General features: G+C 62.5%; 1 protein-coding gene across 3 annotated transcripts; it reads right to left on the bottom strand.

The window, feature by feature from the left end:
- Nucleotides 1-19,361, bottom strand: CARMIL2 (capping protein regulator and myosin 1 linker 2). Of its 3 annotated transcripts, XM_040571117.1 has the most exons (40): nucleotides 19,189-19,361; nucleotides 18,078-18,169; nucleotides 17,784-17,834; nucleotides 17,591-17,650; nucleotides 16,525-16,646; nucleotides 16,186-16,283; nucleotides 15,554-15,624; nucleotides 15,102-15,175; nucleotides 14,538-14,613; nucleotides 14,377-14,465; nucleotides 13,901-13,995; nucleotides 13,654-13,740; nucleotides 13,437-13,546; nucleotides 13,231-13,308; nucleotides 13,048-13,124; nucleotides 12,863-12,967; nucleotides 12,637-12,706; nucleotides 12,449-12,530; nucleotides 11,174-11,270; nucleotides 11,022-11,079; nucleotides 10,667-10,839; nucleotides 10,137-10,205; nucleotides 9,425-9,518; nucleotides 9,253-9,348; nucleotides 8,964-9,092; nucleotides 8,301-8,414; nucleotides 7,911-8,086; nucleotides 7,544-7,631; nucleotides 7,039-7,158; nucleotides 6,449-6,515; nucleotides 5,289-5,494; nucleotides 3,439-3,542; nucleotides 2,680-3,073; nucleotides 2,380-2,499; nucleotides 2,106-2,142; nucleotides 1,905-1,973; nucleotides 1,489-1,755; nucleotides 1,288-1,389; nucleotides 1,033-1,125; nucleotides 1-948 (listed from the first exon to the last, which is right to left on the bottom strand). In XM_040571117.1, the coding sequence occupies exons 1-40, from the start codon at nucleotides 19,226-19,228 to the stop codon at nucleotides 776-778; spliced, it is 4,323 nt and encodes a 1,440-aa protein (XP_040427051.1). In that variant the 5' UTR covers nucleotides 19,229-19,361; the 3' UTR covers nucleotides 1-775. The 3 variants fall into 3 exon arrangements, with proteins under 3 accessions (XP_040427051.1, XP_040427050.1, XP_040427052.1); XM_040571116.1 differs by having other exon boundaries at nucleotides 1,288-1,755; XM_040571118.1 differs by lacking the exons at nucleotides 1,288-1,389; nucleotides 1,489-1,755.

Below are 19,361 nucleotides of genomic sequence, written 5' to 3'. Positions count from 1 at the left end.
AGAAAAAAAAGCATCTTGCTGCTTTGTCGTAAACATCGGTGCAGGTAATGCATTTGGTCCGGAGGTGGAGTGGAGGTGATCCGCTTGTGGTTGCCACAGGAGAAAGCCACTTGGTTTTGGGGTAACGCTGGTGACAGCTGGAGATCTGCAGGGACGGAGAGGCAGATGTGGCTGGGTCACTCGAAGAGTAGCGGCTACGGAGCTGCGGTTTGAAGTGCGATGGCTTGTGGTCACGCTGCGAGAAGTGGAGGGCGCGTTGTCCCCATGAGCTGAGGAGCAGGAGGTGAGCTGGGGGCTGGTACGCGTGGTGACAGGGCCCTGGTAAAGCCTGCTAAAACTGTCTCAGCTGCTCCGCACCGCCAGGCTGCGAGCACCTCTGCCACCTGCTCTGCCTCCCACATTCCTCCCTAAAATTGCCAGTGTTCCTGCCACCACCTGCAGCCCACCAGCCTGTGCCAGCAGAGGCAACCTAGGGAGACGAGCCGCTTGACACATCCCTGCGTCCCTCCATCATGGGGGGTCCCGGGGCTGTAGCCACAGGTCCGTGTCCCCTGGGCACTGCCGCTCTGCCGATGCCCCAAACGGGGCCGTCGCTGCAGCGAAAACTGGCTGCTGCCTTCTGGAGTAGATGGCGATGCTGCCAGGCCCTCAGCCACGCCAACGCGGTGCAGGAGCGGGGCACAGAGCAGACCCCGCGCCCCTGTCGCTAATCACCCCGTCACCGTGCGCTTGCTTGCAGGGTTTTATTGGGGACAGTGCAGCGGCATGCAGGGGCTCACTGTCCCAGGGCTGGCTCCTCCCGGCCTGGCACGGGGCTTCTTTGGTCTACGGCTGAGTCTTGTGCGTTCACAACAGTCTGTGTCAGGCCTCCTGGCCGCTCCCTGTACCCCGTCGCTCCTGGCTGCGGTTCCTCCAGCCCTGCACGGGGCCGGTCCTGCGGCGTGGTGCCTGGAAAAGCCACAAACACTGGAGTGAGTGGGTGCGGGGCCTCGCTTAGCGTGAGGGGCACTGCACCTCCCCCCCTGGCCTCACCTCCTGCCTGTGAGGCTGGGCTGGGCTCGCCCATCACCTCCGGTCTCCGTTTCAGCACAGGCGACCGCCGCAGACGGAGGGGAATCGTCACGGCTGGGGGAAACACAAGCAGGCAGCACGTCACCACCATGCCGCCGGTGTGGGGACAGCTCTGGGCCCGAGGCTGGAGCATGGCGGCGAAGCAGGGAGCAGGTGGGGCATGAGGGCGCTTCGCTGGACGGGTGCCAAGCGTGTCTGCAGCTGGCCCCCACTTACTTCCCAGCTCGGCCAGGCACTGCGGCTCCCTGAGCTGCTCCTCGTGGACTGACACAGCCCGGCGGCCGCTGGGCGCAGCCAGCCGCGGCGTCAGGCGATTGTCTGCAAAAGCAGCAGGAGACGGCATCAGAAGGTCCGGCTGCCCCCGGAGCAGGACTCGGGGTGCACGACACGGCCACGAGTCGCCGGCGGTTTGGGTACCTTCGGTGCCAGAGCGGGGCGATGTGGGCAGGGGGGTGCCAGCAGCCGGTTCCCCACCGTGGCTGATGCGGCGCGGCGGCGCGCTCCTCCCTGGCCGCGGCAGGCTGCTGCTCCAGGCCTCGCGGCACGCCGGCTGCCCGCTCTGCTCGGGGCCCGCGGAGCAGCGCCGGGGCTGCTCCCAGCTCGGCCCCGTCAGCTCTGCGTTCAGCTGCTGCCCCAGCGCTTTCCAGGCCGGGCTGGGCTCCACCGCGCTGCGCAGGGCCACGTCTGCGGGGAAGAGCGTGGCTACGTCCCTGCGACCCCGCGGAGGGGGACCGAGGGATCCCAGGGTTCCTTGACCAGGGTTGGGCAGCCCTGGGCGGTGGGACCCTGCCCAGGTGCCCCTTCCCACCACGTCCCGCCGCGGGCCCACCTACCTGTGGACACGGAGTGCGTGCGGGCCTTCAGGGACGGCGGGGAGTCCGCAGAGCTGTCCACGATGTCCCCTGCAAACACAGGCCACCGGCCGGCTTCAGTACACCGAGGTCACCCTGTGCCATCAGCCCCCAGGCCGTCAGGGAGCCCAGCAGGGTGGCACCCAGGGGTAGAGGGAGGCTGGAGGAGACGTGGGCCCTCACCATCTGAACCGGCTTTCTTGATCTCGCTGTCTTTGCTCTGCAAGGGAAAAGAAGGATGGTGAGGGGTGGGGGACAAGAGGCTGGGGGGGGGTTGGGAGGGACGTACAGACAGACACCATGCACCACGTAGCAGCCCGTATGATGGTCCCCTTGCAGTGGGCTAGGTGACAGGGCAGTGGCAGCACAGCTCAGTGTCACCTGTCCCAGGGGGCCACCACCTCGCTGCCCAGGTGGGTGCAGGCCGTGTCCCTCAGGAGGCAACGTCCAGCCCCACCTGCTGCTTCTTGCCCTCGGCTGCCAGGCCCTTGGTGACACCCATGCGGTGCAACATGACGTGGACGCGCTGCTCGAAGGAGTTGGGCAGCTCCCCGTCGCTTTTCTCCAGGTGCCTCTTCTGTGGGACATCAAGACCGTGCCAGGGTGAGGGGCACAGCACCCATCCCCATGGATCTTCTGCTCAAGGGTCCCTGTGGCCCCATCTTATCCCACCACCCCCCTTGGTGGGAACAGCACCCAGCCCACTGACAAGGTCATCCAAGGTGACATTTTTGGGACTGGTCATGGCGATGCTTACCTTGTCCTGCCTGACCCCCAGCGCCTCCTCGTCCTCCCCGGGCAGCAGGATGAGGGACTGGGACTTGCCCTCCCGCGAGTACTTGGGCCTGATCCTGCGGGCAGCCTCAGGGGTCTGGCTGTGCTCGGGCTCGGTGCTGAGGGCCCCCTCCTCGGATTTGCTCAGCGCCTTGCCCGGCTCGCCCGCCTTGCTGGGGGCCCGTAAAATGTCACTGAGCATCGACCGCCTGCTCCTGGGAGCTGCTGTACTGCCCTCTGGCTCCTTCTCGCACCGTGAGCCCCGGCTGGATTTGGGCTTCTTGAAGGCAAAAAAATTCCCAATTTTCTTCTTGAGGGTGCGGGAGCTGGAGGACACCAGAGGGGCTGATCCGGGGCCGGTCTCCAGCACCATGGGGCTGGGGGAAGAAACAGGGAAAAGATGAGCTCGAAGCTGTTGTGTTCCCCATCACCCCCCCCAAATTATGGATCCTACACCCATCCTGGCAAAGGCATCTGTTCCCACCAGGTGCCACCACCACTTCCCACTGCCACCACCACCCTCTCCCACCCACTTTGCCCATGGAAACCCCCCCGAGGGAACACGAGCTCTGCCCCGCTGGGTGCCCAGGGCACAGCATGCTCTTTCCCCCAGCATCCCTTCAGGCACTTGGCCAGCACAGCAGGCAAAGACAGCCCTGGGCATGGTCTGCAGGAGCACCATGCACGGCGATGGATGGGTGCTGGGACCCATCTGGGGGCTGCAGCCACCCCCATGGCTTACGGCAGCTCCTCGCTGATGAGCCTCTTGGTGAAGAAGTCCTCCAGGCCCTCATCCACACGGGTGATGCTCCTGTCCTCACTGTTCTCATGGACCACAGGCTGCACCTGCGGGCAAACATGGTCATCAGCCACGGGTGGGCTCCCTGAGACCCCACATCAGCCAAAAGCCCACTGCACCAACAAGTACCGCCCCCAATGTCCTGAGCAGGCTCATCGCACCATCTCACCACCAGCATGGAAACCCCACTGCACTGTGCCCCAGCTCTGAGCCCCCCTCCAGCTTCGCTGTGTCCCCATCAGGGGCTCCCCTGGGTGCTGCCAGCCCCTTGCACAGCCCGCACGGCTCCTGCTCCACCACCAGCCCCGCCGCTACGGCACCCTGACACTGCGGCACCCGTCTTGCATGTGCATTGCCTCTCTGACCCTCCTTGGGGACACTTGGTGGCCGAGCCTGCCCTCTGGGCACTGCCAAGGTGAGGAGCAACTGGGTATCACCTCCACGTCTAGCAAGAGCCCTCCTACAGCTGGGCCAGGTCTCCGATCCGGCTGCCCCAGAGGAGAGGAAGCCTTTGGCAGGGATCTGAGCCCCAAGAAAAGGCCGTCGGTGCCCCCAGAGGGAGATGGAGCTGGTGCCCTGCGAGACCTGCATCCTGCCACCTGCACAGCCAGGCTGGTGCTGCCCCTCGGAGGCTTCCCCACGTGGAGGCCACCCTCATCCACCTCGGGGCAACCCCGTGGCCAGGTGAAGGTCACCGCTCCGTGCCAGGCAGCAAATCTGTCCACGGAGGAGGGCCTGGCCCTGGCACCGCGTCAGTGGCTTCCTATCGACCGGGCACTTCCCTGCTGGTGGCATTCCAACCCGTAACGCCTTTTCATTGCAGCTGGAGTCGTGCCTCTCCTTCCTCCTCCGACACCGGCAGCGGTGCCAGGCCCCCGCGCTGCAGCGCAGCGTGCCAAGGTGACAGCCCCGGGGCTGCGGCCGAGCAGCTCCTGCTTCTCCTCCTCATCCTCGAGCCACCGGTGGGCCGGCCACAGGTCCTGCCCAGCCTGAGCATCGCTGTGGCCAGGCGAGCTGGGGCTTTCTGACGCATGGACGGATCCAGACGCAGCTTGGTGGCAGGGGAACAAGCTGGTGCCATCGGGGTCCAGCCCTGCTGCCACCCACGGGGTTTGGGTCCCCCCAAAGCCCCCTCCCCGCTCGCTTTGGGTGCTGAAGCTCCTGGCAGAGGGTGACCCGAGCTGCTGACAGCCTTGCAAGCACCCAGCCTCCCCTCCTCCATCCCCACTGCGAGCTCTGCTCCCAGAGCACCCAAAAGTTGCTTTTTGCTTCCAAACCAGCCGGAGGAGAAGGGGAAGTGCTGCAGGCAGCAGCTGCCCAGCACATCCCACCCCTCTGGGGCTGGCAGCGCCCGTGCCACCGAGGGCTGCGTTTCACTCCCTGATGCGCCCCAAAACCATTTTCGAACCATGGGAGAAAATTCATCACGGATGGAGGGAGACAGAGCCATTGACAGACACATAGCCCCCTGCATGCATTCTGATTTTTTTTCCCTCCCCGATTCTCCCCCAGCCCCTGTGGTTTGCATCGCAGAGTCATAAACAAGGAGCGGGTGCCTGCCCGCCCCCCCGAGCCCCCTGCCCGTCCTCCGAGCTCCGGTCGCGGCGGCGGCTCAGGCGCATAACACAGAATAATAAAATAATAAACCGGCCGCTGCTCCGCGCATCCCGTTTCCCTGCCTTCATCCTGCCGATGAAGGGAATTCACCCTTCCGAGAAAAATAATAATAATAAAACCAGAACCCATGCGCATCCACCCTCTCCCTGCTCAGGAAAAACCACCGCGGGGCTCACGTTCGGCTTGCTCGGCGGCTGCTTGTGCCTGCGGTTGGGCCTGGGCCTGGCTTTGGTGCAGTGCTCCAGCCTCTCGCCCGCGGTCGGCAGGTCCATGAGGGCTTCGGCGGGCGGCGTGCCGGGGAGCGCGCCGGCGGCGGGCTCAGCATCCTTTGTGGCAGCCGGGCGCGCCTTGCCGCTGGCCGGCGGCTCCAGCTCCGAGGGACCTGGCGAAGGGCGAGAAGCCCACCGATGGCTTTGCGGCGAGGAGCGGGGATGCGTGGATGCTCCGTGCCGCCGCTGACGGCGGGGAGAGCTTGCGCGTCAGCCCCCGGGCAGCGGCTTTGCAGCGCAGCCGGGGACGGATCCTGCTGCCACGCCGACGGCGCAGCGCGGTCCCCAGGGATGCAGGGGGAGGGATGCTCAGGGACCCTTGCAGCTCAGCCCCGAGATGCCCACCGAGCGCGTGGGTCGCCAAAATGCACTCCCCACCCCCCACCCCCCCTCGCCGCCACCTCCAGATGGGATTTTTGGGGACGGCGCTGGGTTGCAGGCAGGGGGTGATTTGGGACTGCCCCCCATGTGTTGCCCCAGCCCGGTGGGCAGCTCCCCGTGCTGTCTGGTTATGGGTAATTTGGGGGAAGGGGGGGGGGGGTCAGGATGCTGCAGGACTTGGGGTGTCAGGGGTCTACATGGACGCAAGGCACCGGGGTGCAGTGTGAGCACTGCTTCAGCCAAAGCAGACAGGCATCACAGCCGCCCCCCCCCCCCCGCCAAAAGCCACCCCAGCAGCCCCCCGCCACGATCCTGACACACTCCAGCTGACCCCGGGCAGCCCACGTGGGCAGGGTTTTGTGGGATAAAAACAGCCACCAAAAAGCCTGGGGCAGCTCAGCACCCTGCAGCACCCATGGGTGATCCCCCCTCCCACCCCCCATACAGACCCCAGATGCAATGGCTGGAACACTGAAACCTCCAGAACTGTCCCCAAACCTCCCAGCATCCCAACTGGGGAGCTCAGGGAATTTTCCCAGCTGGACCACAAAGACCCTGCAGGACCATCGCACCCCAAATTCATGGTGTAAGCTCCCCCTGTCCCTACAACATCGGGGTGGGGACATAGGGACACCCCGGTGTGGATGCCCGCTGAGCAAGCAGGGAAAGCTGTGCGGTGGCCTTACTTCTCACGGTCGGCGTGGGCCGAATGCTCCTGAAATGCTTGTTCTTCCTCCGCAGAGCCATCTTGTACTGCAAGGAGAGAAGGGTGGAGAGAGCCTGCAGCGGTTCCCGGCCACTGGTGGCACAGGGACAGCCAGTGGCCGTGGTGGACGTGGGGTCCTCCAGGCTGGAGATCCGGCTGTGTTTCATCATCATCAGGGATCATCGTTCACGGATCATCACCATCATGGATCACCATCAAGGATCATCCAGCACCACCCCGCTGGGATGATGGACCCGGCCAGCCTTTGCCCCGTGCTGGGTGCACCCCTCCATCCCTGGTCCAGCTCATCCCTGGCACCCAAATAAACATCTGCACAGCCTGGGTGCCGGGCTGGTGCTCTGCTGGCTGTCACCCCGTGCCACATGTGCCAGAAGGCTGGAGGGGACACGTGTGGCCGGGGGCATGGCCAGGACGTGCCTCAGGCTGTCCGAGCCCACAGAGGCAGCAGCGCTAAGCCCGGCATCATCCCATAATGCGGATAAAAGCCCGTGGGCATCATCACGCAGTGGCAGGGTCATCACTGAGCCCAAGGGGGGGACCAAGCCCTACCTCCTCCACCGCGAAGCCTTTCTCAGCAAGGTCCGAGAGGTTCCTGCTCCGCACCAGCGCGGCGGCATCGTCCTCAGTGGGCTCCAGGAGATCCAGCCCATGCGTGGGGAGGCTCTCTGCCTAAAACCATTAGGAAGCGCTTAAATTATCTGTCCGGCTGAAGCGCGACGTGCTGCTCTGCTCCCTGCCTGCGGCTGGGATTTGCAAGGGGATTTAGGGCTGATTAGCCGGCTGCTGGCCCCGGTGGTGCCAGGGTGCTCCTGGCCCAGGTGCCCGGCTCCACCCCAGCACCCCACCACGCTTCCCCGTGGGACGTGGAAGAGCCACGCGACCTTAATTCTGCCGTGGCCACCTTGGGAGAAGATGTCCCAGGAGGAACATCAACCTGGGTGGGAACACTCCTGCTTTGTGGACAGCAAACCCACGCTCACCATGCTGAGTGGTGTCTGCTAAGACCCCCGCCTTGCCATGTCCCCTCCATGGGGTTTGGCACCCCAGCACTCACCAGCTTGCACTGGGCAGCAGACAGGTCTCCCAGCACGGCATCCACGATGCAGTCGGCCGCGGCGGCCGTGACGGACAGCTTGATCTCGCTGGGAGCAGAGAGAGGTGCATCAGGGATGCTGCAGGTGCCCGCCGTCGCTTCCCAAAGGAGACATGCGGCAAGGCAGGATAGAGTAAGGTGCCTGCAGCCCCCCTGCCACCATGCTCCCCTTTCCCAGCAGTGGGATGTGCTCGCAGGAACAGCACCCCATGGGACTTCCCAGCCCCAAACTGGACACGAGTGAGAAGCATCACGTTGTTGGGGTTCCCCAGAACCACCACTTAACCCCACGCTGCTGGAAGAAAAAGGAGCAAGGCACGTCACCCACTTCAGCTTGCTGAAGACGTCGGTGACCATCTGGTCCAGGACGGAGCTGAGGTTGAGGTGCTCCTGGAGGTGGATGCGCTCCGACATGGCGTTGATTAGCTGGTCCCTCACCCCGCTCTTCTGCATCACGGGCGGGCACAGGTTGTGCGCCGTGTCCATCGCTGCCTGCATGATTGCCTGCGGCAGACCCAGGAATTTGGGGAGAAAAGGGAGTTTTCAGCACCTTACCTGGAGCTGGGTGTTCTCCTGTTTGTTCCAAGAGATGCTGTGGAGGGTAAGGACAGGGGAAGTCCCGGCATCTGGGGCTTCACTGCATCTTGGGCCAGGGCGGACAAGCATCCCATGCTGCTGGCAGCCCCCTGCTCTCCAGCAGCTCCCCAAGGGTTCCCACCTGGATTTCCCGGCCGCAGGTCTGCGACGCTTCCTCCGTGAGACACTCCAGCTTGTGCTGCAGCTTGCCGCTCTGGTACGGGGTGTTCCCTGCTTCGTACAACAGGGGCAAGATCTGCGATGGGGAGAGAGCACGCATGGGTCATCCCACGGCACCTCACCCTTGCTCTGCTCAGCCATGGGAAGTCTGCATCCATGGGGGAGCAACCCCTGCATCAGCAACATGCTGGGGTTCCACCAGTGCTGTCCTCCTCCATCTTCCCACAGCCTGAGAAGTTAGGATGGGTGTCGTGGGCCAGCGGTGTTGCTGAAGTGGGGGCCCCCCAAAGCCGCTGCAGGAGGGGTGGGTGAGCAGCGAAACCCCCTCGCTGAAGAGGGGCTGCAAGCGTGCACAAAAGTGAGTCTGCATGCGCATGTGTGGAGGGGAAGTTGGAACATTTTGGGACTTGTTACAGAAAGGGGTTCAAATTTTGTAGCTGTTCTTTAACATTTTGCAAGCATTTGCTCACACGCAGCTGTTGCGCTGACGATACCGATGTTAGCTGACTGCCAGTTAATCATGCCATTAACAAATCAATAAACTGCTTTGATCCCAAATCTGAGCACTCTGGGACGTCTCCCCACACCAGTGTGATGCTGGCCGCCCCGCACGCAGCAGACTCACGCTGACGGCCAGGTTGGCGTTCCTGATGGCTTCCTCGGCACAGAGGATGTCCGCCTCCACCTCCCGGCCCGGGCAGGAGCTCAGGATGTCGACGTGCTTCTGCACGCTCAAGCAGATCTCGTTCACCATCTGGAGCAGAGCGGAGGAGCTGCGTCACCCGCGGGTACCCGAGCGTCGCTGCCAGCTCCCCTGCCAGCAGAGGGCACGGCGGGGATGGGGCAGGCTGCGCATCCTGCCCGTGGTGCTCAGGGCTGTCCCTGATGGGGGACAAGGGACGGGGCAGCGTCACCTGCTCGGAGGAGGAGGCCAGGATGCCCTGCTGCAGCCGGAAGGTCTGCGCGGGCAGTGCGCGACGCATCTGGTTCCTCGCCAGGCAGGACTGGAGCTGCGGCAGGCGGATGGATGGATGTCAGCAGCCAGACCCGATCCCCGGACCCCAACCCCAGCCCGCGTCCCCCAACCTTGTGCACGGCCTCCTCCGTCCTCTCAGGGTTGCTGCGGTACGCCTGCGCCACGTCGCTCATCGGCAGGGGCATGGACTTGAGGGTGTAGTTCCTGCCGGGGAAGGGATGGGGTGAGCCGAGGGCACTGCCCCGCGCGGCAGGGAGCCCGACACGGCAGCCTGGTGGGGACTGTCCCATGTAGGTCCCATCCCATGGAGGTCCCAAGCCCACCCAGGTCCAGCTTTGGAGAAGGACAACCCTGTGGACCAGCAAACCCCGATGGGGCTGCAATGACCCATGCTCTCCATCCATCCACATCAGACCAAGTCCTCTTTGTTCAGACCTCCAGAGCACCTACACGGCCACATAGCAGCCTGGGTAGGTGGATGTTTCTACCCACCCTTCATGGCAAGGAGGGAGAGGAGCACGGGGTCTCCAGGTCCCCACAAGCAGCAGATCAGTTTGAGGCATGGTTCAGGGTGGGATGGGGCTGGGGAAAGCTGGGTCACAGCTGGCCCCAGAGCCCTGAAGGTGCTGAGACCAGAACTGAATTGCCATCACCCAAGGGGTTGCAGGTTGTGTGGAAGCTTGCTTGGACCCTGCTTACAACCCACTGGTACTGCGTGCAATGCGTCTGGAGATATGAGGCCCTGGGGACAGTGACACCGTGATGCCAGTCTCTTCTGCATGGTGGCAGTGGGCCTGGAGGACCAGGCTGCTCCTTCCTTACCTCTCCAAAGCCTGAGCCACCTCCAGGAGGCCAAGGGCAGTTGTGTTGTTCCTGTCCCAAACCACGGTCCTGCAAAGAGAACAGGAATGAGCCTTGCCCGCCTGCCAAGCAGGACAGAGCCTTGCCTGTGTTCTGTCCTCAGCAGCCTCCTTCCCTTTTCAGACAGAACATGGTCAAAAAGGGACATTTTAGGATCTGGATGACAGAGCCCAGTGAGGCAGTGACTGCATGGGCCCAGCTGAAGCCTCCTGGACCATGCAGATGCAAAAATGTGGCCAAGAGCTGGCATATGCTGGCACAGGGCCACCCTGCAGGTACAGAGACCCAGCTGCTCCCTTGCCCTTTGCGTGTCACCAGCACTGCCAGTTGGCTGTCACGAGAGCGAGATACGGTCATGGCATGGCCAGGACCAGGCTTGTTGTCACAAGGAGCATCCCCTGGTGGCATCAGCTTCCCCACCAGGGCCATCATATCACAGCCACCACGGGAAAACAGCCCCCAGGAGGAAGTCTGCGTGGTCCTGCTGCTACCTGAGCTTCGTGTTGATCTGCAGGGCCTTGGCCAACATCTTGGCGCCGGTGTCGCCCATGGCGTTGCCGCTGATGTCTAGCGTGGTGAGGCTGGTGTTGCTGCCCAGGGCGCTCAGCAGGACGTTGGTTCCCAGCTTGAGGCGCGACTCGGCCACAGACAGGGACTGGAGGGGCTGGGTGGGAGAAGAGGAGGGGGAGATGTGGCTGTCCCCATCACGGCACACCTGATTGCCCTGCAGAGCTGCAGCCACGCGGCGGGGACACTTGGGTGGCCCCAGGGATGGAGGCTGCTCAGGGGCTGAGGTCAGGGCACAGGTGGGATGGTTGGATGTGGACAGGGATGGGCAGTACTCACGCAGTCGTCCTCCTGGGTGAGCTGGACGATGCGGTGCAGGACGTCCAGCAGCCCGTCCCTGCGGGAGAGGCGGGCGGTTACGCGCGCACTCAGGGTACACGGCGCTATAGGGGCTCCTGGCCTGGGGACAAGGTGCCGCTGCCCACACGTACTTGGATTTGATGTTGAAGTTCTTCCCCAGCGAGACGTGCCGGATGGACTTGCTTCTGCCAATGGACAGCACCAGCGTCACCATATCGGAGTCAAAGCCTGCGAGAGACGAGCACGCCGCGATGCTCCCAGCCCTCCGGACCACAGAGGAGCACCAAGGTGGCACCGTGGTCTCCACAGGGACCCTCGCAGAGCCACCACGTGGGACAGCAGAAAGGTCTCTGGAGCACCCCCTGGCCCTCTTCCCATAAACACAACTGGGAGAAGCTTGGCTGGGCATTTTGGCTAAAACAGTGAGTTTCGGACCATCTGTGAGCCAGGGGGACCAAGACCAAGATGAGGTTTTGAGTGACCCAAAACACATCAGCTTTCCTAGAGGTGTCTGGCTGTAGAGATGTTGTGTGATCTGCTGTGAGATTTCAGCAAGGTCGCTTTAAGCTTTGAGGCCTTTTAGGTGAAATTAAAGAGGCAAAAGGATTGATTTCTGCAATAATTATGGTGGCTCTCCCATAGCCCCATGGCTGCAGAGGCAGGACATGGTCAAGCACAGACAGCAAATTCCCGTGGACAAGATCAGCCCAAAGAGATCATCTCCATATCTCACCTAGCCTCAAAACCTGAGCCAGCAATGTCAGACTGCTTCGGATGAAGCAAGCTGAGGAGGTTTGTGGCACGAGAGGCGTGAGGTGACAATTTTAGGCAGATCCTGATTTTAGGCAGATCCTGATTTTAGGCAGATCCTGAGGCAGGAGGGGGCAGCGAGTGAGGCAGCTGCCCCATGCCCTGTGCTGGTGAGGTGGGACTTTGCTGGCAAGGACACAAGCAGAGGAAGAGGACACGCAAGGACTTCCCACCTGGGGAAGGCAGGCAGGTTCTGGCTTTGAGGGTGGAAAGTCATAAGGCCTGACAGGGTGGTAACCTCTCGGGCAGATATCCACAGCAGGTGTTTGGGTGCCTTCAAACCACTGGTCCTGGCACCAGACCCTTTGCTGAGATGGTTGCCTGGTGGCTGCTGCTGTGGAAGGACTTTTACGGGCGATGAGCACCCCCTGATGTTGGGTTAAGCAGCAGGGGGGGATTCACAGAGCAATGCCGTGGGTGATGGGTGGACACACCAGGACAGTCCTCTGAGTGGCCAGGCAAGGGAAGCAGGTCAGGATAAGTGCAAGGGTGCCTGGTGGGACTCCACCCCTGTCCTACACACCCACGGATCTGAGCTGGCCTCTGGGGAGCAGCCCAAGGCAGGAGAACCTCCCCAGGTGCAGAAAGGGACCCACCGTTGTCAGACAGATCCAGGTCGCTGATGGCACTGGCGTCGGGGATGAGATCCTGGATGACCTGGGCCCCCGCCGACCTCAGCTTGGAGCAAACAGCAAGACATTGGTACAAGGGGAGCCCCACAAATGAGATCCTGCTGTCGGGACTGTCACACGGACCCATGGCACCCGTGGGTGCCCTCCCTCACCTCGCAGCTGCTAAGATCCAGGTGCAGATCACTGATGTGGCTGTTGTACGCCAGCCCTTGCAGCATGGCCCTGGAAAAGACCCCAAAGCCACCCATCAGCATGGGCAACATGGGCTCTGCCCCTTGCAGCCCCAACCAACATCCCTGCAAAGCCCCAGGTGACAGCACCCGGACCAAATCCACCCCAAATCCACCCCCTTGGCAGGCTCTGATCCCCATCCCAGACCTGACGGCATCTGGAGGCAGCTTGGTACCCGCCACGGAGATGTGCCTGAGTGCACGGGCCTGGCTGAAGAACTGCTTGATGTCAGGAGGGATGGCTTTCACCTTCCTGGAAGGCAAGGGCACAAAATGGCATCATTTCATCATCACCAACCACCTGCCTGCTCCCCTCTGCGATCTGGGGCTCACCGGTGCGAGTATGTGTTTTTGGAGAGGTCCAGGTGGACCAGGCTGGCGCAGCATCCTTGGACCAGTGCCCCAAAGAGCTGTGGGATGGGGGGAGGAGAAGCACCACTCAGCCAGGGCACACAACCCCAAGATGGACCAGAAAGGGAAGGGTGCTGAGCCCCACGGCAGCAGATTTGGACTCACGGTGTCCAGGGAGCAGTCGGTGGCAGCCAGGCTGAGGTGCGTGAGCGAGGCGCAGCGGCCCAGGAGGCTCTGCAAGCTCTGCAGGAGAGAGGGCTCAGCACCTCGTCCAGGACCACGCTACCCACCCCACGAACCCCAGCAGCGCCCCGGGTGCCTCCTCGCTCCTGGTGGCATCTCCCACCCCGGCAGCACTGCCCCATGCTCACGGTGGTGTCCTCCACAGCCAAGCTGCCGGGGTTCCCCGAGAGGTCCAGGAGCCGGAGCGAGGAGCCGATGGCTTCGTTGGCTGCGAGCGCCTGGCACAGCGTGCTCATCCCTGCATGGGGGAGGAAGAGATGGGCTTTGGGCAGCAGCACGTCGCATCCTTCAGCATGGCATCGCAGGGGGCCCCGTGGCCCCTCCAGGAGCCCAGCTCAGACGTACCTTTAGCAGCAAGCATCGTCCTGGCCAGGTTGAGGCTCTGCAGGCCCTTGGGTCTCTTCTCAAAGTGCCGGCTGAAGGCGATTACCCCTGGTGAGAGCAGAACAAACCCTCAGCACCCGGGTGCTCACATCACACACAAGCGGGGCAGCGTGGGCCCCACCACGGGCACGGGGACCCCGGCACGGATGGAGGGCTGGGATGTGGAGGTAAACATCTCGTGTGGGCTTGATCTCGTGCCATCAGGTACCTCTGTCCTCCAGCTGGTTGCCGGCGAGGTTGATGGTGTGCAGGACGGAGTCGGGATGTCTGCTGAGTGCCTGGGCCATCCTCTGTGCAAAGTCGCTGTGGGGAGGAGGACATCCACAGGAGATGCAGCCACCACCCCGTGGCATTACAGGGACATGCCACCATGCCAGCTTGATCCACAAGTAGAGCCTCTCCCCCCACCCCAAGGACCCCCACACTCCTAAATTCCCAATTCCCTCTGCATCTTGAAACCTGTTCAGTGCCACAGCATCCCTGTCCTCCAGCCACCGGTTTGGGCAGCAGGAGCTTGTCCTGCCAGGTGCTCAAGTGTTGCACCCAAACTTTTGCCATTTTAAGAATTCAGCAACGCAGCTGGCAAAGCAGCAGGAGGAAGGGCAGGGGGTTCCCTGCGCAGCCTGAGGCCCTCATCCAGCAATGCCACAGGGCCCCCCCCAGGGAAGCGAAGCCTTCCCGTACCATCTCAGCCCGCTGTTCTCCAGTGCCAGCTCCTCCAGCGTCACCGACTTGCTGAGCATGTACAGCAGCTGCTCGGCGATCTCCTGGTTCTGCAGGGGACAAAGCCTCTCAGGCCCCGGCACTGCTGGCAGGGACAGAGGGCTCGGCACGTGTGCACTCACCAGCCTGAAGTCCTTGCAGGAGAGCTTGGTGAACCACAGGTTGAAGGACAAGGCAGCGACGCTCAGCGCCACATCCCTGTGGGGAGACGGGGACAAGGGAGTCAGCGGCCATCCCCGCAGCCCCCACACGTGTCCCCGGGCACGGTTGGAGTTTGTGGGCCCATCACGAGGTGCTAACCCATGCAATAACAGCAATCTGGGGAGGCAGCAGGGCTGCAAGCCCTCCGAGCCGTGCAAAGCCTCGCAGCTGCGAGCGGAGCTGGCTGCTTTGCATGGGGGAAACGCCTGGCTGATGAGGCCTTCTGCTCGCACCCCCGTAACTGGTAACGGGCTGCCTGCCTCGTTTACATGTTAAAAACGAAGTCTGCCCGGCCTCATGCCCCACGGGACAGGGCTTCTAGCTGTGGGAGGACAAGCACAGGCTGCAGATGTGTCCTCTCTGAGGCACAAGGCAAGGTCTGAAGACTAGCAGAGAAGCGTGACGTGCCACCCACTGAACCCTGCCACGGGGGGACATATGGTGGCACAGCAAAGGGCGCTGTGTAGCGGGGCCAAGGCACTCACCGGCTCTCCAGGTGGCTGAAGTCCAGCAGGTTGAACTCCCGGCAGTCTTGGCCGTGGTAGATGTTGTCCACATCCTGTCCAAGGGGACAGACACATGGATGGAGCTCAGTGCCAGCTCCTGGGAAGGGCTTCGGTGCCTCAAAGCTTCAAACATCATCCCCTGGCCATCAAGGCACGTGTCCCAAACAGGGGGTAGCCTTCACCATGGCGTGGTGGCTCCTTGGCCCCTGCTGCAGGCACCAGCCAGAAGATGACAGCAGCCCCTGCTCTGGTGGGAACAGGGTCCTAGAGCTGGTTGTTGTCCCCCAGGACAAGGGGGCAGCCTGCTTTGTTGTGCTGGGACGCCCCCAGCCCCAACCCCTGGACATCCCCCAGCCCCATGAGGACGCCATCTGGAGTGGAGGCACCCATCCTGCTCCCCTGGTGACACCCCGCAGGGCCGAGCAGCTCACCCACTGGACCTCCTCGCGGAAGACAAAGCCGTTGTAATCGCATAAGGCGGCGTAGGTCTCTGAAAACCCACCTGCAAAGAGAAGGTGGCACCGTGAGCCCTGCTTCCCAAGGAGAACACGGAGGAAGACCCCTGAGGAGGGCAGAAAGGGCAGAAAGCAGCAGGATGAAGGCAGGGGCTCTCCCTGGGTTAGGAGAGCAGCAGAGCCTCTGCTCCTCTGTCGTGGCTCCCCTGGCACATTCTGCTTTTCTGCTGCCCACAGAGCCCCAGCCTCACAACCCTGGCATCATCGCAGTGCCCAGTTTCCCCCCTTACGATGACCCCATCACTTGAGAAATGAAGGCATTGCCATAACAGTAAGAGAGGTATGCCAGGAAATGTGCTCGCATCATCATCTTTTTAGCAACCACCTCCTCATCCGTGCATCCCGCTCTAACTCTCCTCCCCCTAAAACCTCTGGAGCTTTAAAAGCTCCCACTCCGAATCGGGCTGCAGAAGAAGCCACTGGTTCTGCAGCAATATCACACCAGGTGGATGGGAACATCCCTGGCTGCTCACCCTCGCCTGTCCTGCCCCTTTTTTGGGGAGCTATGTCCCTCCAGCTCCCACCCCCAGGGATGGGCGTGCACTCACCGCAGGGCCCCTGGTTGCTCTGCAGCATCTCCTCCAGCGAGTCCGTGACCCTCCGGATCCTCTCGTACAGGTTGGGGGGCGAGTTCTTGAGCAGTGTCCTAGGGAAGGACCAAGTATAGCATAGTGGTGGGATGGCAGAGCATCCCCGCCAGCTACAAGACGTGTGCCAAGCCTGGAGGATGACCAGAGGCGCTCATCCCACTATGTTCGGGGAAAAGGGTGCTCATTTGGCCTCCATCAGCATGGCTTTCTCCTACCACAAGGACCCAGCAGATGTTTTGGACCTTTCTGAGCCCTCTCATCCCTACAGGACAACCGCAAGGAGCAGAGGACCCTCACCCAGGGGATGAGTCTGGGAAGACCTTCTTAAGTGACATGGTGACATGGATGACAACTTGCTCCAAGTCGTCGAAGGACATGAGCCGGAAGGAGTAAGATGATGTGTCCGTTTCTATGACAACCTGCAGAGGCCAAAGAATGGGAGATGCCTGAGAACACCGTCAGTGTCCCCAAACCCACAGACACAGCGGTGACAGCAACCAAACACCCGGCCTCTGCTCCCAGCCCCAGCCTATGAACACAGGTACGGCTGAGAACGTGAAATTCATTAATGATGTGATGTGCTAGAATAAGGCATCGATCCCCCCCAGAATTCAAGTTTAGTCACTGTTTAGCCATCCCAAAGCAGTCAGGGGGAGAATAGGGTTTAACTGGCAGAAACTGTAGGATGGTGCTGGTTTAACACCCGCGGTCCCCCAGCCCAGGTCTTGACAAACCTCCCTCGCTGCCCTGCTCATCTTGCTGTGCCAGCCAGCCCCTGACGGAGGTTTCCTCCCTGAGTTTCTCTAATTGGGTTTCGAGGCTTTTTTAGCTTCCAGCTCCTCCCAGATCCCATGGCAACACGCTCCTTGATTTAATTACAGGCTGGCTGAGCCGCAGGAGCGAGATGGCAGCGATCTGCTGGGACCGCAGCCTCCGGGCTTTCCAGATGCCCCCGAGCCCAGCTTCTGCACTCCCGCCCCAGCTCCCAGAGCTCAGACCTGCAGCCTGCTCCTAAACAGATCATTCTCCCATTGCCCAGCCTGTTCTTTCTGAAAGTGCTGTAATGAGCACAACGAAGACAGGATGCTAAAGGGGACCGCAGCCCTGCTTTGGGCCCGTTCAGGCATCCCGCTCCACCCTGCTTCGCTCCCACTGCCTCGGCCGCCTTGCTGTAAGAGGATTAGTGGGGTTTAAAACACCTCCCAGCTAAATTTGGCATCGCCTGGGTTAAGCCAGCCACAGTTTATCACCTTGTCCCCGCCAAGCAGGAGCGACCGGGGCTGCACCCACACTTGTCCCCAGCACCCATGGGTGCCCCCGCGGGGAGGTGGGCACTGGGCTCGCCCCACACGGTGCCACTCACCACGCTGGGCTCTCGCACGGCGATGTCCCTCACCTCCAGGAAGCTGAAGCTGCTGTGCACCTGCAGGAGAGGAGGCTTGGGACACAGAAGGGGACCCAAGGGTGCCCCCCCCTCCGCCCCACGCTGCCCCAAGCCCCCTCTTCACCCTTTTCCCCCATCCCACCCCGGGGGCTCTCCCAAGCCCCGCACTCACCCTGACTGGCAGCACCGCCGGCACCACGTAGGCTCGCCAGGGTGTCAGCACCTAGGCAGGGGGAGATCGGTGGGATGGGAGTGGGGTGAGACAGGAGCTGCTGCCCTGCACCCCTCCGCAGCCAGTAAGAGAGGAGAGCAGGAGCAAGGCAAATGAATAATTAAGACAACGAAGTCTGCAGCCTGTAGCAGGGCCAGGGGCTGTAGTGAGGTCCCCATGTGTGCCATGGGTTTGGGCCCCCACCTCCAGCTCAGGCTAACTGCAGAGGGACGTAGTGCGGGACGCTGCACGTACCAAGATAAAGTCGTCGTACTTGGATTTCACCTGCAGCTGGACACTCTTGACCAGGAGGATCTTCTTTGTCCCCAGGGAGGCGGTGATGCCCTCTGGAAAGACCAGTGTCAGAGTCTCTCCTGCACCCCTGTGCCCTTGGGGTGCACGGCACAACGTGCCCAAGGAGATCCCCCTGCTCCCCATGCCAGGAAGAAGCGCTGAGCATCCAGCTCCCCTAAACCACAGCAGCAGCCCCGTCCCCTCCTTCCAGAGGGACCAAACACCCAACACGTCCCCCAAGGACAGGTGTCCCCAGCACCCTGCCACCAGGCAACCGCTGCTCCCCGGCTGGATGCAGCATCCCGCGGCTCTTCCTCGCAGACCCAAGCCAGCTGAGCCCTTGCACCCTTTGCCGGCTGGCTCCCATCCCCCGTGTGCTGGGAGCTGCCCTGGCAAAGCTCTCGCCTGGATTTCTGCATCCCCACACTGAAAGGTTTCACCCAGACCCTTCTCCACGCAGCCATCCTGCTCGGGGGTATTTTTCTTTGTGGCTCTGTCCCCACGGGGGCTCTGCTGTCTCGGTTACGCACCCGAGAGAACCAAGGAGAGTAAAAGCGAACCGCACAGGTTCCTGTTGTCCCCAGGGACCCACCCTGGTTGAGCTGGGAAGCAGGGCTGTGGTGACCTGCTGCTCCTCACCAATGCAAGCACCGGCGGGGCTGGTGAGGCTGCAGGACCTCCAGACCTCCACAAACTTTTCTTCTTTTTAATTTCCCTCCAATCAAATCCAGGAGGCAGGAGAACTTCCCTGAAGCTGTGGGCTTCTCACATCCCTTTCGCATCCCTCCCTGCCGAGCCTGGGGCAGCCCAAGGCTTTGGCATCACCAGACCCTGCTGGTCAGCAGGAGGAACCAGCCTGGTTTTGGGGATGCTTTTGGCCTCAGCAGCATCCTCGAGGAAGCGGGCTTTGCAGGAGGGAGCAGACTCACTCAGAACCCCCTGGGAAGTGTCTGCAGGCCCCGAGGAGCCCAGAAGCAGCTCCGCTCGCCCTGGCGCAGCTGCGGGGCCGAGGAGGCCGCGTACCAGCAGGCACCCACGCGGCAGGAGGAGCAGCGAGGCGGGTGCTGCTTACCTTGCAGCTCAGCGGGGATCCCCCCGGGGGACGTGGCCATCGCGGGGACCGTGGGTGAGCTGGCTGGCGGGATCAGGGCAGCATCCCCCAGCGCAGCCCCTGCTCAGGGCGAGGGGCACGGTGCCGGGAGGAAGCGCTGAGGTTATCAACCGGCAGCGCTGCCGCCTCAGCAC

Source organism: Cygnus olor, chromosome 12 (assembly GCF_009769625.2).
Source record: "Cygnus olor isolate bCygOlo1 chromosome 12, bCygOlo1.pri.v2, whole genome shotgun sequence".
Classification (NCBI taxonomy): domain Eukaryota; kingdom Metazoa; phylum Chordata; class Aves; order Anseriformes; family Anatidae; genus Cygnus; species Cygnus olor.
Note: the sequence above shows the minus strand (reverse complement) of the source record. Positions and strands in the feature narration are given on the sequence as shown.